At 41.1% G+C, this 16,768-nt stretch overlaps 1 protein-coding gene across 1 annotated transcript in view; it reads right to left on the reverse strand.

Annotated features, from left to right (window-relative positions):
• PTGFRN (prostaglandin F2 receptor inhibitor) overlaps positions 1 to 16,768 on the reverse strand; it is an 80,513-nt gene that overhangs the window by 4,166 nt on the left and 59,579 nt on the right. The window contains exons 7-8 of the mRNA XM_006054090.4: positions 6,563 to 6,670; positions 1,074 to 1,379 (exon numbers count right to left, since the gene is read on the reverse strand). Coding sequence (XP_006054152.3) covers positions 1,074 to 1,379; positions 6,563 to 6,670 — 414 coding nt within the window. The remainder of the gene's footprint in view (positions 1 to 1,073; positions 1,380 to 6,562; positions 6,671 to 16,768) is intronic.

Below are 16,768 nucleotides of genomic sequence, written 5' to 3' on the forward strand. Positions count from 1 at the left end.
CAGCCCCACAAGAGATTATCATCCCATTTAACAAGAGAGGACACAAAGGATTAGAAAGACTAAGTCATCTGTGGAAGAGCTGGGGCTCCAATTCCAGTCCCCACCAAACTGACACATCGTCAGGAAAACGCACTCGAAGGCTTCTACTTAATCCTTCCAGGCACCTGGACTTGAATTCTGTCCATGAGTTTTTTCAATTCACACTTACTCTGACACTTTCTGCAGAGAAGACAAGTTTTCCGTTAACCAAGGAAAACGTGCCCCCCACTCAAGGAGGCTAGAGAGCAGAAGGGTGGGGAGGGGGCCCCCTGGCCACTTAGTTAGGCTGACTGGCCGTCAGTATGAGCCAACAAGGCGGGGAGCTCCCCCTCCCATCTCAGGGTTCTGTGAAGAACCCTCCCTGTGCGAGTGAATGGGAGGAGCCCCCTTTCACCAGAGATAGGACCAGTAAGGGGCTTTCCCAGATGGCTCAGTGGGTAAAGAATCCACTTGCAATGCAGGAGACAAGGAGACTGGGGGTTCGATCCCTGGGTCAGGAAGATCCCCCAGAGGAGGAAATGGCAACCCACTCCAGTATGCTTGCCTGAAAAAGCCCATGGACAGAGAAGCCTGGTGTGCTGCAGTACATGGGTTCTCAAAGAGTCAGACACGACTGAGCGACTAGCACAGCACAGGACCAGTAGAAGAGTAAAAGGGGCAGGAACTCACTCACAGCCCTTCCAAGAGACCTTGACCCACTCTCTCGATGTTGTTCTCTGCCCTTGCCTGGCAGAATCCGTGCCAACCCTAGGATACAACAAAGTGACTATGTCTAGAATTTACAGAATGCATTGAAAATCTGTCCAGTAAGTTTAAAAAATCATTGCCCAGTAGTGCCTCCAACACACCTGGTACCTAAGCTGGGAAAACAGCAAGGGCTGAGTGTGCTCTTTCTGGGTACACGCCTGAGCCAGGCTAGAGAGAAAGCAGGCACATTCCTCAAGGGTGAGAACCTGGATCCCATCAGCGGTGGCAAAGCACGCAGAGAAGCCATTCCCCAAACACTGAGAAGGTTATTTGTGTGTCATTCTTACCATCCATCTTCACAGTTATAAAGATGGGCTTGGACTGGATCTCTGCTTCCTTCTGCCAGGAACCTGTGGGTGACTTCACCCACGGAGTCACGGAGCAGTAGTAGTTGCCAAAGTCCTGGTCCTCGGAGCCATGCACTTGTAGCAAGAATTCCAGCATGCTCATGCGCTCCAGGCTGAGGCTGCTCTTCCAGTCCCTCTGGGCCGTGTTCACAATCCCCTTCCGATCCAGTGACGACAGGAGGACGGGAGCCTTGTCCAGGCCAAAAGAGTGCACCGCAAACCAGGACACGTCAAAGGCCATGTCGTCTACGGATGACCAAGCCAAAACCCTGGGATCAGTGGCACAGGCAGAAGAAGTTCCAGGTATGGATAACACACCTCAGGTGGCGTTAGTGGTAAAGAACCCGCCTGCCTAATGCAGGAGACATAAGAGACTCGGGTTTGATCCCTGGGTTGGGAAGATCCCCTGGAGAAGGGCACGGCAACCCACTCCAGTCTTTTTGCCTGGACAATCCCATGGACAGAAGAGCCTGGCAGGCTACGCTCCACAGTGTTGCAAAGAGTCGGACACAACTGAAGTGACTTAGCACACGTGCAGCCTGACTGGGGGCCAGCACGGCTCTGGGGACCTTAGGTGTCCCCGAATCCTCTCAACAACCATACGTGAAGGTGCGGTCACATTTTCTAATCTCTGGAGGGACCCATTAACCTTGTTTGAGATCACACAGCTGGGAGGTTGCAGAGCATGTGGCTTAACCCAGGAGTTCAACTGCAGAATCCACCCTTTTAACCAGGCCACTGCCACGACCCAGCTGAAGGAGCACAGCCCCAAAATGTCTCCTCTACAGAACTCGGGATGGAAAGCTGGTGTGTGGTGACATAGAATGCTCTCTCCCCCAAAGAAAGCAGGGCCCTTCAGCATTTTAGGCAGAAGAACCCAAGACTGGAAGGTCACTAGTCGTAAGCGACAATACGGACATAAAGTGAATTGTTCAAAGACTCTGTATGATTTCAATATCTTTAGATCATGAAATTTTTGCACCTTGTTTTATGTCCCTGGATATGTTCCAGTATCTCCTAGTTTATAGTCTATGGGAACTTGAGTAGAATTTGTATTCTAGTGTTGTGTGAAAATTGTATAAATCTTATTTATGTTGAATTGGCTCAAAAAAAAAAGATACAAGCTTTCAGTTACAAGAAAATAAATACTAGTGATGTAGTATACACACAATGACGATAGCTAACACTGCTCCGTGATGTATAGGAACACTAAGAGAATAAATTCTAAGAGTTTTCATTACAGGGGAAAAAAAAACACTTTTTTGTATCTATGTGAGATGATGGATGTCCACTAAACTTATTGTGATAATCATTTCATGATGTATATAAGTGAAATCATTATGCTGTGTACCTTAAACCTGTACAGGGATGTATGTCAATTTTATCTTAATAAAACTGGAGGGAAAAACGGAAAAAAAATAATAAAATGAATCGTACAAAATGGAGAGTTGTAAACAGTTTAGATTTTATCGTTGACTGTGATTTTTTTTTCCCCCCTGAAGTGCTTAAGTTCAAAACAAGAGGAAAAAAATGTCAAGCTGAGAAAATTGAACACGGTTTAACAGTCCCAGTGAGTAATGCTGTGGAATCGTAAAGTACTCTGCAAAATTAAGGTTCCAACAGCCTCAAATAAATTAATGTGGGCACAAGAGTAAGATGACTTTGGCACAAGTGGTAATTCTCATTGAACGTGGAAATAAGACTGCACATCCTAAGCCTCTGACCTCTTCTTCTGACAGTTACCAAGTGACACCAGCTGCGTCAGGTCCGAGAGTCACCCAGCAGGCAAGAAAGCGGGCCACAAACACTGCTTTATCTTCAATTCACTTGACAAGACTTTCTATACAAATGTTAAATGACACAATTTTTATTAAACAAAAAGTTAACATCCATTTGGTAAAAATACACTAATAACCTCAAAAAGCACATTATAAGGCAAATAAATCATATTCAGATGCTTACACAGAGAAAAAGAATGTAAGCAAAATTAAAAGCAAGAATTTTTTTCTTTTTTGTGGGAGGCCACGTCTCTCAGCTTGTGGGATATTAGTTCCCTAACCAGGGATAGAACCCTGCCGTGGTTAAGCACGGAGTCCTCACCACTGGACCACCAAGGAATTCCCCCAAAGTGAGAATTTCTACAAACTTGTTCAAATGATAATTCCTTTTCAACTCACAATAAAAATGTTAAGTGCCCAGTTGCTTTAGTCATGTCCGACTCAGCGATCCCGTGGATTGTAGCCTGCCAGGCTCCTCTGTCCATGGGATTCTCCAGGCAAGAATACTGTTAATGGCCACAGGCAAATCTCAACTCTACCTGTGATGTCAGCTCTCTACTCGGGCTAGAATCCTAGCTCTCATCAGCTGTGTGACCTGGGTGAGTCACTTAAGTTCACAGTGACTCAGTTTCCTTCTCTCTAAAAGGAAATTACAATAGCACCCATGGTTAGTCAGCTGTATAAAATGCTTAAAATAGCACCCGGAATGTAGTAAGTGCACAGTAAAAGGTGACCGCCATGAACATCCTTATCTCCACAGTTCAACATACACACTCTGTACTAGGAGATGCTCTGACCGGAAGGGCCCTGCCCCCTGCAGCAGATGCTCCTGGCGCTCTGCCCTGACCAGCTGGAGCGCTGGGCCCCCAACTGCTCCAGGGGTCGGCTGCTAAGCTCTCACACCTGAGCCTTCTCCAGAGGACTGTCCTTAGCTGACAGAAGCCACCTCCAGGAGAGCCACCCCTGGAGGTGAAGAAACGCTACCCCTCCCCAGCCATTCACTGTGGACCATGACCAACGACTGGGGAGGGTAGGTATAAAAGCCTTAGCTCAACAAGGTCACTCACACTCTATGGTATAATCCATGCTCTGCAGCGACCCATAGGGAGTTACACTTGTTCTGAATTCAAATCTTTGCCTGGCTTCTTTCCTAGTTCTACCTTGATTCCCTCAGTCCCTCGTAGTTTCCTCCTGAGGGCACATCTTCGATTAATCACCCGCTCGCTTGTCTCAGGCTTTGCTTCTAGGGAATCTGACTTAAGACCCCGCCTCTAAAGAGCTGTGATCCTCTCCACCCCTCCCGCTGCGGTGGCACTCGGCCCACTTGGGCCACATGTCCTTTCCAGAAGAGAATTCCTTCACAGCCCATAGGAAACATGAGGAAAAACGAAACCACAACTTGTGTTTAATTATTCAGAATCTTCTACCCATGTAGTCCAAGAGTGCAAAGTTCTGGAAAATTGTGATGTGTAAGATAACAGCTACCTATAGCTTTTGCAATTACATTGCAATTACCTATAGCTTTTGCAATTACATTGGAGAGAAAGACTTATGTTAAGGGCACAATTGGTGACCCATTAATTTATGAGAAAGACATTGAAATGTTACATTTTTGTATATGTATAAATGAGCTTAAAATTTTTTTTTTAATTTTTTATAAACAGAAGGATTGTGGGGGTGGGACAGTTAGGGAGGATATATATACACACTGTTATATTTTAAATGGATAACCAACAAGAACCTAGGTGGCTCATGCTCAATCATGTCCAACTCTTTGCAACCCCAAAGACTGTAGCCCACTAGCCTCCTTTGTATATGGGATTGTCTAGGCAAGAATATTGCAGTGGACCTACTATATAGTATAGGCAACACTGTTCAGTGTTATGTGGCAACCTGGAGAGAAGAGGAGTTTGGGAGAGAATGGATACATGTATACCTTTGGCTGAGTCCCTTCACTGCTCACCTGACACTATCACAACATTGCTTGTTAATTGGTTATACACCAAAACAAAATAAAAAGTTTAAAAAACATTTTTTTATAAATAAACTTTAGAGGCAAAAATAGTATTAAATCATTTCAACTTTTGCAAAGTACCTCCCTGCTCTCCCTTTCCTGGCAGCCTCCACAGGAGTGGTGGCTCCTTCCTGACCACAGAGGACAGAGCTGACGGATCTTTGTTTGGGATGGTTTTTTTTTTTCCCTTTTCCTTTTCTTATGTTTTCCATAAACCCTTCTTTTTTTTTTTTTTTTTTTTTTTTATCTCTAAAGCTCAATCATATTTAGGTTCCTGACAAGAGTCAATTTTGGTATCAATCAACTCGGGCAGGGTTCAGTAAACTGTAGCCTGCAGGTCAAGCCAGCCCACCACCTGTTTTTGTAAATAAAGTTTCACTGGAACACAGCCAGGCCCATTTGTTTATTCTCTTTGGCTGCTTTCCCTTTACAACAGCAGAGTAGAGTAACTGCCTCAGAGATCATCTGACCCACAGAGTCAAAAAAAACTGAAAATACTCCCTACCTGGGTCCCTTACAGAGAGATTTGCTGACCCTGAGCTAGACACACCTGAACCTTCAGCCGGGGGCCATGCGGGAGTCAGACCTCAGTGGGTGGAGGCCTGGGCCTCTGCTCCTGTTGGTCATAGAAGATCAACTACAGCCCACCCTCAGTTTACGGACAGCTTGCCCTTAACATAAAATGAAGACCTGCTTCATTTCCACCCCAGGGCCACATGTCCAGTGGTCTCCACAAAGAACTCAGTGAGCTCTGCACAATTTGGCCTTTTCAAGGTGCAAATCTGTGTGAGGCATGGCTCTGCCTATGATGGAGAAGGCAGCACAAGACACCAGAGGTCAGAGCACGGGCAGCCCCTAGGCAGGGAGTCAGGGTCTCCACAGGCTCTGTAGGAGGCAGAGACACACCTGCATACATTTAATATTCTTTCAGACCCCGAGGATCTAAGTGAGAAGCACAGCACCTCATACTAAGGGGGCCAAGCAGAAAAGGTGTAAGGCTGCTGGCCCACAACTCTTGGGCATCCTGTTGGCCCTGCTAATATTTTCGGCAAAGAAAAGATTTACAAAGATTTCCTAAAAGTTTAAACTGCAATAGCATACCCTGGTTGCTTGCCACTCATTTACTCTGCTTTGTATTTCTCAAGTATTAATCACTATCTGATACTACATATATGGTGATTTCTTTCTTGTCTGTTTAATAAACTAGGCTGCAAGCTCCATGAAAGCAGACGTAGAATATTTTGATCATGCCTCTCTATTCCCAGTATCTAGAACAGCATCTGTTTATAGGAGTTCAATAACTATTTGAAGGAATAAATGAAAGACAAAATGGAAGGGAGCTGGACTCTTCCAGTGGGTTGCAAACCAGCTTGAATTAGCCCCTGAAGTGGCCACTGGATCACCATGAGAACTTACATTCAAATGTCTAGCTGTGTTTTCAAACCATCTAACAGATAGCGGCATCCACTTTAACAAGTCCTCAGTAAATATCTCCTGAATACAAAGAACTGAGCTAGGCACTTTGGGAATAAATAGCCAATTCAATCCCTGACCTTCACATTTGTAACACAGTGGGGATGATATGAGAAACACTTAAAAAAGCAGTATGAGGAAGGGGAAAGGATGGAGAGAGGTACCTGGATCCAAGGCTGCTCCTTCGACAGTGATGATGCAAAACAATTTAATGAGATCTCCCCGGATGACCGACGGCGTGTCCGAATGCACAGAGGCATTGAATATAGGACCTGGAAGAAAGTAACATCACTTCATTTTCCTCTTTCACACTTTTATTTAAATCTCATTCTTGGTGCACAAATGTACATCTAAATGTGGGCTCCCTTTCCTTGGAACTGGGCTAGAAATCCACCAAACAGGTTTTTAAGTCCACAAAATAGGTTTTTAAGGATGTTTTTCTTCTCTTCAGAGAGACATGAATTAAGCTACTTCCAGCTGAGCTTCACCTTAAGATTCCAACACAGTCTCATTTCGAGACCACCCCACCTCCCATCCTGGTACAGTCGGAGATGTTTCTGACTCCACACAGTTCACTTCCAGGCCAGAGTGGCTCAGAGATCAGAGTGCTTGGGACTAAGTCAGGGACGCTTTTGGTCCCAACAGACTGAGTAGCTTCATTGTGCTGGGTGCTGGCAACGGGCCCTGCTGTTACGAGGCTGACATCCAGTAGGGAGATGGGCAAGCCAACAATGATGATGTTGCTACAAGGTTTGGCTGAAGGCGATTCCACTCTGCTGGGGGAAATGGAGGCAGCTTGGAAATTACTTTTAAATACCACCCAGACAGGACCTGTCCTGCCTGCTTCACTGGAACTCTCCCTCAGTACCCAGTTTACTTTTATAAATGACCCCTTTACTTCTCCCAAAGGCCAGAAGATGGTTCTACACAAACCATGCTGACTCCTCACAGTATCACTGATTCACTGCAAGGCAGGGCTGTTTCAAGTTTGTAAGTTGTAAGGTAATGAGCATACGTATAGGCAAGAAAATATGAAGGGTAAAGTAAAAATAATTTAGGGCTAGACATTAGTAATATTTACCATATAGTCAGTTGGATGCATTTGGCTATAGGGATAATTATCACTGTGCTGTTTCATTATTAGGCACAAATAAATGACTTATTATATTAAAAAAAGGTAAGCCTTGTATGGAAGAAATCTGTGGCTCCAACCCCTCCTGAGGCAGAGAGAGGGGCTAAGTACTGCATTCTTTGGTTTTAACCCTTTGATAGCTTACTTTTTAGGTGAGATTATTAAGCAGCTTTAAGCTAATCTGATCCTAAGAGCTTAATAGTTACCATATCCCAATTCTAACATCTAGGAATAGGCAAGCCCGAAGATGATTCCAGAATACCAATGCTATGGGATTTCCCTTGCGTTTTCTTGAAAGCAAAGATAGATGGCCCTGGACACTGATTCTGAAACTCATTCGAAGCTAAGAATACAGATGTAGCTACCTTTAAAATCAGATTATCAGGAAGGAAAAGGTACTTTTTAACATCCAAAAGAAATGACTGTGAGAAAGAGAGTAAAAGGTCATGTGAACCAATGAGGCAAAGAACTGAAAAGCCTATACTTTTATTTCCACATGAGTAGTAAGATGAATTCAACAGAGGGCTTTTCTAACACGGAGTTCATGAGTAATCTGTGTTTGCTGGGAGAAAGGTGAAGGATGGTTGTAGAACATGGAAACCTTGAGGCATCAGACAGCTCTGGGTGGTTCTGCTAGCACTCAGATCGGGCCTAGGGGATGGAGAACACAACAGAATGGCAGTTCCAGGACCCAGGGAATGGGATGAAAGCGCAAAGGACAAGGAAACTTTACCCACTTCTGGGCATCATGTCCCTCAAGTAACTGGGCTCTTGGCCACGGTTTGCTCAGGTCCTTACCACCCTGGATCTGCTCTGTTTATAGCAGTGAGGTGGGAAAGGATCAAGCCCGTTGCTCTGAGTTGGCTCAGTGGTGATGACTCAGGGGACTTCATGCCATTTATGGTCATCTGTGAGGACAGGTTAGTAGCAACCATGGTGAGCAACGGGGACTACGTTTTTTTTCTCTGACTCGAAATTTCATGGTTAAAAATAGAACTATACTATGGGGCTTTCTTAAAGTGTTCCAGGCGCCTTCTCAGAGAACACAAGATGATAAAACACAAGGAGAGCCTCAGAGTGGATTCCGGTTCCTCTTTACTTAATTAGAAACAGCAAAGAAATTTGGACATATTTTCTTTACCTTATTTGGACACATTTCCCTACCTAATTTGGACAAATTTCACTTTCTTTCCTTTACATTTCCAAAGAAACCCAACATGCCTTCTGGATCACACGTTACAGTTCTCGTCTCTCCTCGTGGCCGTGGGAACAACAGAGGATCTGTGCCGTTCTCACCACACAGATGAGGACCAAGGAAAAGGCCTGCATTGTGAACTGGTCACAGCAGTGGATTTCCTTCAGACGAAATCAACAACTCACTGTTAATACGGGTCATTATCCCAGGCTTAGAAATATTTTTATTGTGGTCAATTTCTGGGTAATGCTGCTTTTGTGAGGGAATGTGTCTGGTTAACTTCACAGATGACAGATTATGGCACAGATAATCTAAGTGAACTACTAGGGCCACTACAAGTCCCCAGGTTCCTATCTGTAGAGTACACGGACCACTTCACTTTTAAACACAAACATTGACACAAACCATGCTCCAACTCTAGCCCCTAAGAAAAGGCTATAAAGGACAGTATTTCTGTGAAAGCCAAAACTGCAGACCATCTGCATGTCATCAGTGGGTGGTTAGCCATCAGGGAAGTGGTTAGCCGAATTCTAGCAGGTGTAGTCATTAAAGTTGGTATTTACCTATAATTTTTTTATAACATGGAAAATGCTTATCTTATAATGTTAAAGTGGGGGAAAGCAGGTCATAAAATTGCATATACAGCCTGATTTCAAAGTCACGAAGAAAACATGTAAGGGAAAAATTCTAAGATAACAAATACCACTAATTAACAGTCTCTGGTAAAATGAAGGGTGATTGCATGATTCTTCCTTGTATTTTATTATATTTTCAAACTTCTCCATTAAAAAGAAAAATGTTATTATTATTCTTTTAACATCAAATATTAAATATTTAACATCATCACATTTAAACCATATAACCACATTTAAACCCCTGATACTTTGAGTCAGAAGATGTCACAACTCAGTAAGGCCCCTTGGGGAACATGGTCCTTATACCAAGAGGTAAGTGTGCTGAAAATAGAGGACAAAAAGGTGGGCACCAGGAAAGACCTCTCTGTTACATGTATTTTACTGTGTGCTGATGATTTTTAGGAAGTGAAAGCTCTTCAGCATCAAGTCAATATTCTCATGGAGCTATGCAGGGCTACTGTAATGTGCTGGGTGTTAGATTTGATGCAGCTCCTCTTAATTAAACTGTGAGCCCATGACAGCTCCCTGGATTCAATAAAGCAAAAACCTTAAGCAGTCTATTCAACCTGTAAGCTACAGTGATTTTATCTGTTATGATGAGATTTAAAGAACTGAGTAATAGATTCAATACCCATTCCTCACCTAGAAATACATATAAAAGATTTTATGTCTCCCTTCTTTCTCATAATAGTTTTAAAGAAACAACAAATAACAAATGCAAAACAAAATGGAATAAAATCCGGTAGACAATAAAAACAGATAACACAAAGAACAAAACCCACATATTCATCTGAATCTCAATAGTCAGAGAGAAAGCATTTGATAACACCCAACACTAATTCGTAATAAAACATTCAACAGATTAGGGATGAAAGAAAACTTCCTCAACTCAATATTTGCTGTCTATGAAATACCCATAGCTAGCAAGATACTTAAGGGTAAAAGATACTTAACAGGAAAAATTCCCTCAAGATCAGGAAATAGACAAGGATGTCTACTTGTTCCACTACTGTTCAACACTGTACTAGAGATTCTAGCCAGGACAATTAAGCAAGAAAAGTAATTAGAAGGCATTAAGGAAAACTGAATATAAGAAGTAAAACTACCTCTATTTGCGGATGATATGGTCCTATATTTAAAAAGCCTAAGCCACCAACAAAAACAACAACAAAAAACTATTAGGACTAATAAACAATTTCAGCAAGGCTGCAGGATATAAGACCAATTTATAAAAGTCAGTTCAGTTTCTATACACTCACAATAAATAACCTGAAAAGGAAATTAGGAAAGCAATTAATTTTCAGTTGTATCAACAATAAAATACCTAGGACAAATTTAATGAAAGAAGTTCAACATTTGTATGCTGGAAACTACAAACACCATTGAAAATTTTTAAAAGACCCGAATAAATGGATAGACATCTCATGTTTATGGATTAGAAAACTATATTGTTAAATGGTAATACTCTCCAAACTGATTTACAAATTTGGCACAATCCCTATCAAAGTCCCAGTTATCTTCAAAATGCAGCTATTAATGAGCTGATCCTAAAATTCATTTGGAAATTCAAGCGGCCCATAAAGCCAAAACAGTTTTGAAAAACAACAAAGTCAGAGAAGAGTGACACTTATTTCAAAACTTACTAGAAAGCTATAGTAATGAAACAATGGGATTCTGGTATAGGAAAAGATACAAGGATCAACAGAATAGAACTGAAAGTTCAGAAATAAATCCTTTTATTTATGGTTAAATTATTTTTGACAAGTGTACCAAAGTCAATGGGGGAAAGAATATAGACTTTTCAACAAATGGTGCCAGGACAACTAAGTATTCACATACAAAAGAATAAAGCTGAGTCCCAACTTCATACCACAGACAAAAATTAACTCAAAATGGACCACAGCCCTGAATGTTTGAGCTAAAACCGTAAAACTCTTAGAGGAAACCATAGGTGTAAATCCTCACAGCCATGGATTAGGCAATGGTTTCTTAGATATGACACCAAACCCACAAGCAACAAAAATAAACTATAGATAAATTGGACTTCATCAAAATTAAAAACTTGGGTGCTTCAAAGGACACAATTAAGAAAGTGAAAAGACTACATACAGAATAGATATTTTCAAATCACATATTTTGCTAAAGGACTTTTGTATTCAAACTATGAAAAGCTCCACTAGCCAACAATAAAAAAAAAAGTCAATGAAAAAAGGGTAAATGGTATGAATAGACATCCCTCCAGAGAAGATACACATATGACCAATAACTATGAATATGTGAAAAGATGCTCAATATCAACAGTCATTAAGGAAATGCAAATTAAAACCACAATGAAATACTATTTCATATACACTCGTTGTTGCTCTTTGGTCACTAAGTCGTGTCTGACTCTTTTTATGACCCCATGGACTGTAGCCTGCCACGGACCTCTGTCCATGCGATATCCTAGGCAAGTATCCCGGAGCGGGTTGCCATTTCTTCTCCGGGGGATCTTCCCCGATCCAGGGATCCAACCCTCATCTCTTATGTCTCCTGCACTGGCAGGCAGGTTCTTTACCACTGAGCCACGAGGGAGGCCCTCATGTATACTAGGTTGGCTATAATAATAAAAAAAAAAAAGATGGAGAATAACAATAACTAACCAGTGAGAATAAGGACAAATTGGAACCCTTACACATTGCTGGTGGGAATGCAAAATGGTGCAGCTGCTTTGGAAAAATATTTGGCAATTCCTCAAAGAATCAAAGAGTTATCTTATGACCCAGCATCACTCCTAGGTGATAAATGAAAACTTAATGTCTACATAAAAACTTGTACACTAACGTTTATTCAGCATATTATTATTATAATGGCCAAAAGATGGAAACAATCTAAAGGTCCATCAACTGATGAACAGCTAAACAAAATGTGGTATATTCTCACACTGGAATATTATTCAGTGACAAAAAGGAATGAGTTATTGATACATGATATAATATGATAGACTCTGAAAACAATGCTACAGGAGAAGAAGACAATACAAAAGCCCACATATACGTTTCAAGTCATATGAAATGTTTAAAAAGGCAAATCTATAGAGATAGAAAGTAGAATAGTGGTTGCCAGAGGCTAGGGGTAGAGTTAGGAGTGATTATTAACAGGTACAGAGGGTGCTTTTTTGGAATGATTAAAAAGTTCTAGAATTAGATACTAGCAATGGTTGTACAATATATATCTGTGAATATACTAAAAACCACTGAATTGATATTTTGAATGTGTGAATTTTATGGTATATTAACCTTATTTCAATAAAGCTATTATTAGAAAATAAATAAGAAACACTTGTATTTTCTCTGTTCTTTCTAATTCCGAGGGTTTAAAATCAATATTCACTCTTTATTAATCTAAAGGTTGAGAGATTATTAGATGCCAGAACAGAAGCCAACACAACACTGTAAAGCAATTATCCTCCAATTAAAAAATTAAAAAAAACAAAAAAGATTATTAGATGCCAGAAGATTATTTCATTATATACTATAAAAAGTTACAATAATACAAAATAATACTAAAATAAAATAAACTTTACTAAGATTTAGTTTACCTTTAATATAAGTACAATTCAACAAATATCTTGCATTCATTGTACTGATTCAATTAACACTTGAATCTTTATAGGTGAGTATGATTTTATACATTTAGAAATTTCTAACTGGCAGATTTAGTGAAAACATTCAGTATTAAACTCAAAAGTGATGATCCTTCACTTTGATATTCTAAATAAGATTGGGAATCAAAAATTTTTAAATTATCTACCTGCTGAAACACACATAGATTTGTCAGAGGAGCTTAATGAATTACACAGATGAATAAGAAACATTTCCATTTGAGAATATGAAAGTGAAGAGGAACTAAAAACCTCTTGATGAAAGTGAAAGTGGAAAGTAAAAAAGTTGGCTTAAAGCTCAACATTCAGAAAACAAAGATCATGGCATCTGGTCCCACCACCTCATGGGAAATAGATGGGGAAACAGTGGAAACAGTGTCAGACTTTATTTTGGGGGGCTCCAAAATCACTGCAGATGGTGACTGCAGCCATGAAATTAAAAGACGCTTACTCCTTGGAAGGAAAGTTATGACCAACCTAGATAGCATATTCAAAAGCAGAGACATTACTTTGCCAACAAAGGTTCGTCTAGTCAAGGCTATGGTTTTTCCTGTGGTCATATATGGATGTGAGAGCTGGACTGTGAAGAAGGCTGAGCACCAAAGAATTGATGCTTTTGAACTGTGGTGTTGGAGAAGACTCTTGGGAGTCCCTTGGACTGCAAGAAGATCCAACCAGTCCATTCTGAAGGAGATTGGCCCTGGGATTTCTTTGGAAGGAATGATGCTGGGGCTGAAACTCCAGTACTTTGGCCACCTCATGCGAAGAGCTGACTCATTGGAAAAGAGTCTGATGCTGGGAGGGATTGGGGGCAGGAGGAGAAGGGGACGACAGAGGATGAGATGGTTGGATGGCATCACTGACTCTATGGATGTGAGTCTGAGTGAACTCCGGGAGTTGGTGATGGACAGGGAGGCCTGGCGTGCTGCGATTCATGGGGTCGCAAAGAGTTGGACAAGACTGAGTGACTGAACTGAACTGAACTGAACTGATGCGTGCTATTAAAAAAAAAAAAGTAGATCTTCCCAACTTAAGGCATAAAAACATTTGACTTACCAAAGATAAATCACTCAGAACAGACACCAAAATGCTCCTGTTTTAATTAACCCTCTCACAGATGAACACTGCTAATAATTACTCTTAACAAAGCAGATTGACAGACACAGTCACACATACCAGCACAGCTCTGGAGACTCGACTAATTGGAAATCTTTTCCCAGTCCAAAAGCAAAGGTGAGGCCCAAGGTTGGGATACTCACTCGTGTATGGAAATATTGCTGTGATACATCAGACCAAGAATAGCACCTACCACCTTCAGTCCTAGGGACCTCAAAGAGTGAAAGCTATGGGCTGGATAAAACTTGGGTCTTAGCTTTGAATCTTTCACTCTTGGCAAGTCATTTAATCCCTCTAGAGGCCCAGTTCCCTCTTATCTTTATACTCTGCCATGTTCCCTGAAGGATTTGATATAGCTGTGTGTCAACTGATATGTTTTAAAAATGAGAGGGTTGGGTTTCCCTGGGAGGCCAGTGGTTAAGAATCTGCCTTGCAACGCAGGGGATATGAGTTCAATCCCTGGCCTGGGAAGACTTCACATGCCGCAGGGCAACTAAGCCTGTGTGCCACAACTACTGAACCTGTGCTCTAGAGCTGGGGAGCTGCAATTACTGAAGCCTGCACGCCTACACCCTGTGCTCTGCAACAAGAGAAGCCGCCACAATGAGAAGCCCACACAGGGCAACTAGAGAACAGCCCCGACTCTCCACAACTAGAGAAAGCCTGTGTACAGCAACAAAGACACAGCACGACCAAAAAGAAACAAATAGATATTTGGGGAATAAATGAAGGTCAAAGTAAAGGTAGTATGTTCACACAAAAATCTGCACCCAGATGTTCATAGCAGCATTACTCAGAATAATCAAGAACTGCAAACACTCAAATGTCCATTAGCTGATGAATTGATAAAATGCGGTGTACTCACATTATAGAATATTATTCAGTCATAAAAATGAAGTGCTAATGAGAATTTATTTTGCATTAAATGCTCAAGTACAAAAAGGAGGGAATATGTGGTTTTCCTGTGTTTGATTCTTTAAAAAACAATCAGTGGTATTTGTAGTTGTGAGTTACACAGGTTTATGCAGAGAGAACAGATCGCTATAGCCACCAAAAAAAAAAAAAGTCTTGCTAACACTTCCCAAGCACTTTGAGATTCCTAAACTTATTTTCTGATATACAAAATGTATTTACTGGCATTATTTTGCATTTCTCAAGACAAAAATGACATTAAGTAAAAGTTGTGTGTAGATTTGATTCACAGGTACTTAAAAACTTTAAAGCTGCAAATGAAACGAAAGGTCCTCAACATTCCGACAATGATATTTTCTTTTTCTGACTAGGAGTTTATATCTCATTTATTTTATAAATGGTTTAGTTAAAGCAGGCTTCAATAGCGGCTCAGATGGTAAAGAATCTGCCAGCAGTGCAGGAGACCTGGGTTCTATCCCTGAGTTGGGAAGATCCCCTGGAGAAGGGAATGGCAACCCACTCCAGTATTATTGCCTGGAGAATTCATTGGACAGACGAGCCTGGTCCGCTACTGTCCATGGGGTCGCAAAGAGTCGGGCACAACTGAGCAACTAACTCTCCTTTTCTTCTTTAAAGCACTGTTCCTTTTGACATTCAAGTTTTCATTGTACTACATTTTTCATGTAAGACCAAATCCAGAACTGCATTTTACAGTTTTTTACTGTTTTTTTCCTCTCAGTGCTGCTAAAAAGAAAAAGCAGCTAACATTTTGAATTTACAACATGCCAAAGATGACACAGAAATTATTACATTTATTTTTGTTCTTGTTAAAACTCTGTGAGCAACATTTACCAAGATAGCATGTTAAATTACTGGCATTCTCTGGATACTAAATAAAAGGCTGCAACTCTCTAACACTAATGTATATATACAACATTCCCTAGCGGTCCAATGGTTAGGATTCTTGCTTTCACTGCTGAGGGCACAGGTTCAATTCCTGGTTAGTGAGCTAAGATCCAACAAGCTGCAAGGCACAACCAAAAAAATAGACATAGAACAAAAAAGAAAAAATATTAAAAAAATAAAAAGAACAAAGTACTGATACATATTACAATGTGGATGACTCTTGAAAACATGCTACATGAAAAAAGCCAGACACAAGGCTCTATATTACATTCCATTTATGTGAAATGTCCAGAATAGGCAAGTTTATAGAGACAGAAAGGAAATAAGTGGTGGCCAGGGGACAGGAGGTTGGGGAGCAGAGTGGGGGGTGTTGAGGGGGAGGACTGAGGGTGTCAGCTAAGGGTGCAAGTTTCTATAGATTGTAATGAAAATGTTCTATAATTGATAGTGGTGATGGTTGCACAACTCTGTGAATATACCATACATTTATATTAATAGTGTAGTATAAATACTGGGTTGGCCAAAAAAGCTTGATTGGGTTTTTTCTGTAACATCTTATGGAAAAACTTGAATGGACTTTTTGCCCAACCCAACACCATAGTATAGTATTTAAATACTAAATATACTATAGTATAGTATATTCTCTGTTGACTCAGTGGTAAAGAATCCTCCAGCACATGTAGGAGACTCGGGTTCAATCCCTGGGTTGGGAGGATGACTTGGGGAAGGAAATGGCAACCTACTCTAGCATTCTTGCCTGGGAAATCCCATGCACAGAGGAGCCAGGTGGGCTATAGTCCATGGGATCACCAAGAGTCAGACACAACTGAG

Source organism: Bubalus bubalis, chromosome 6 (genome assembly GCF_019923935.1).
Source record: "Bubalus bubalis isolate 160015118507 breed Murrah chromosome 6, NDDB_SH_1, whole genome shotgun sequence".
In the NCBI taxonomy this organism is placed as follows: domain Eukaryota; kingdom Metazoa; phylum Chordata; class Mammalia; order Artiodactyla; family Bovidae; genus Bubalus; species Bubalus bubalis.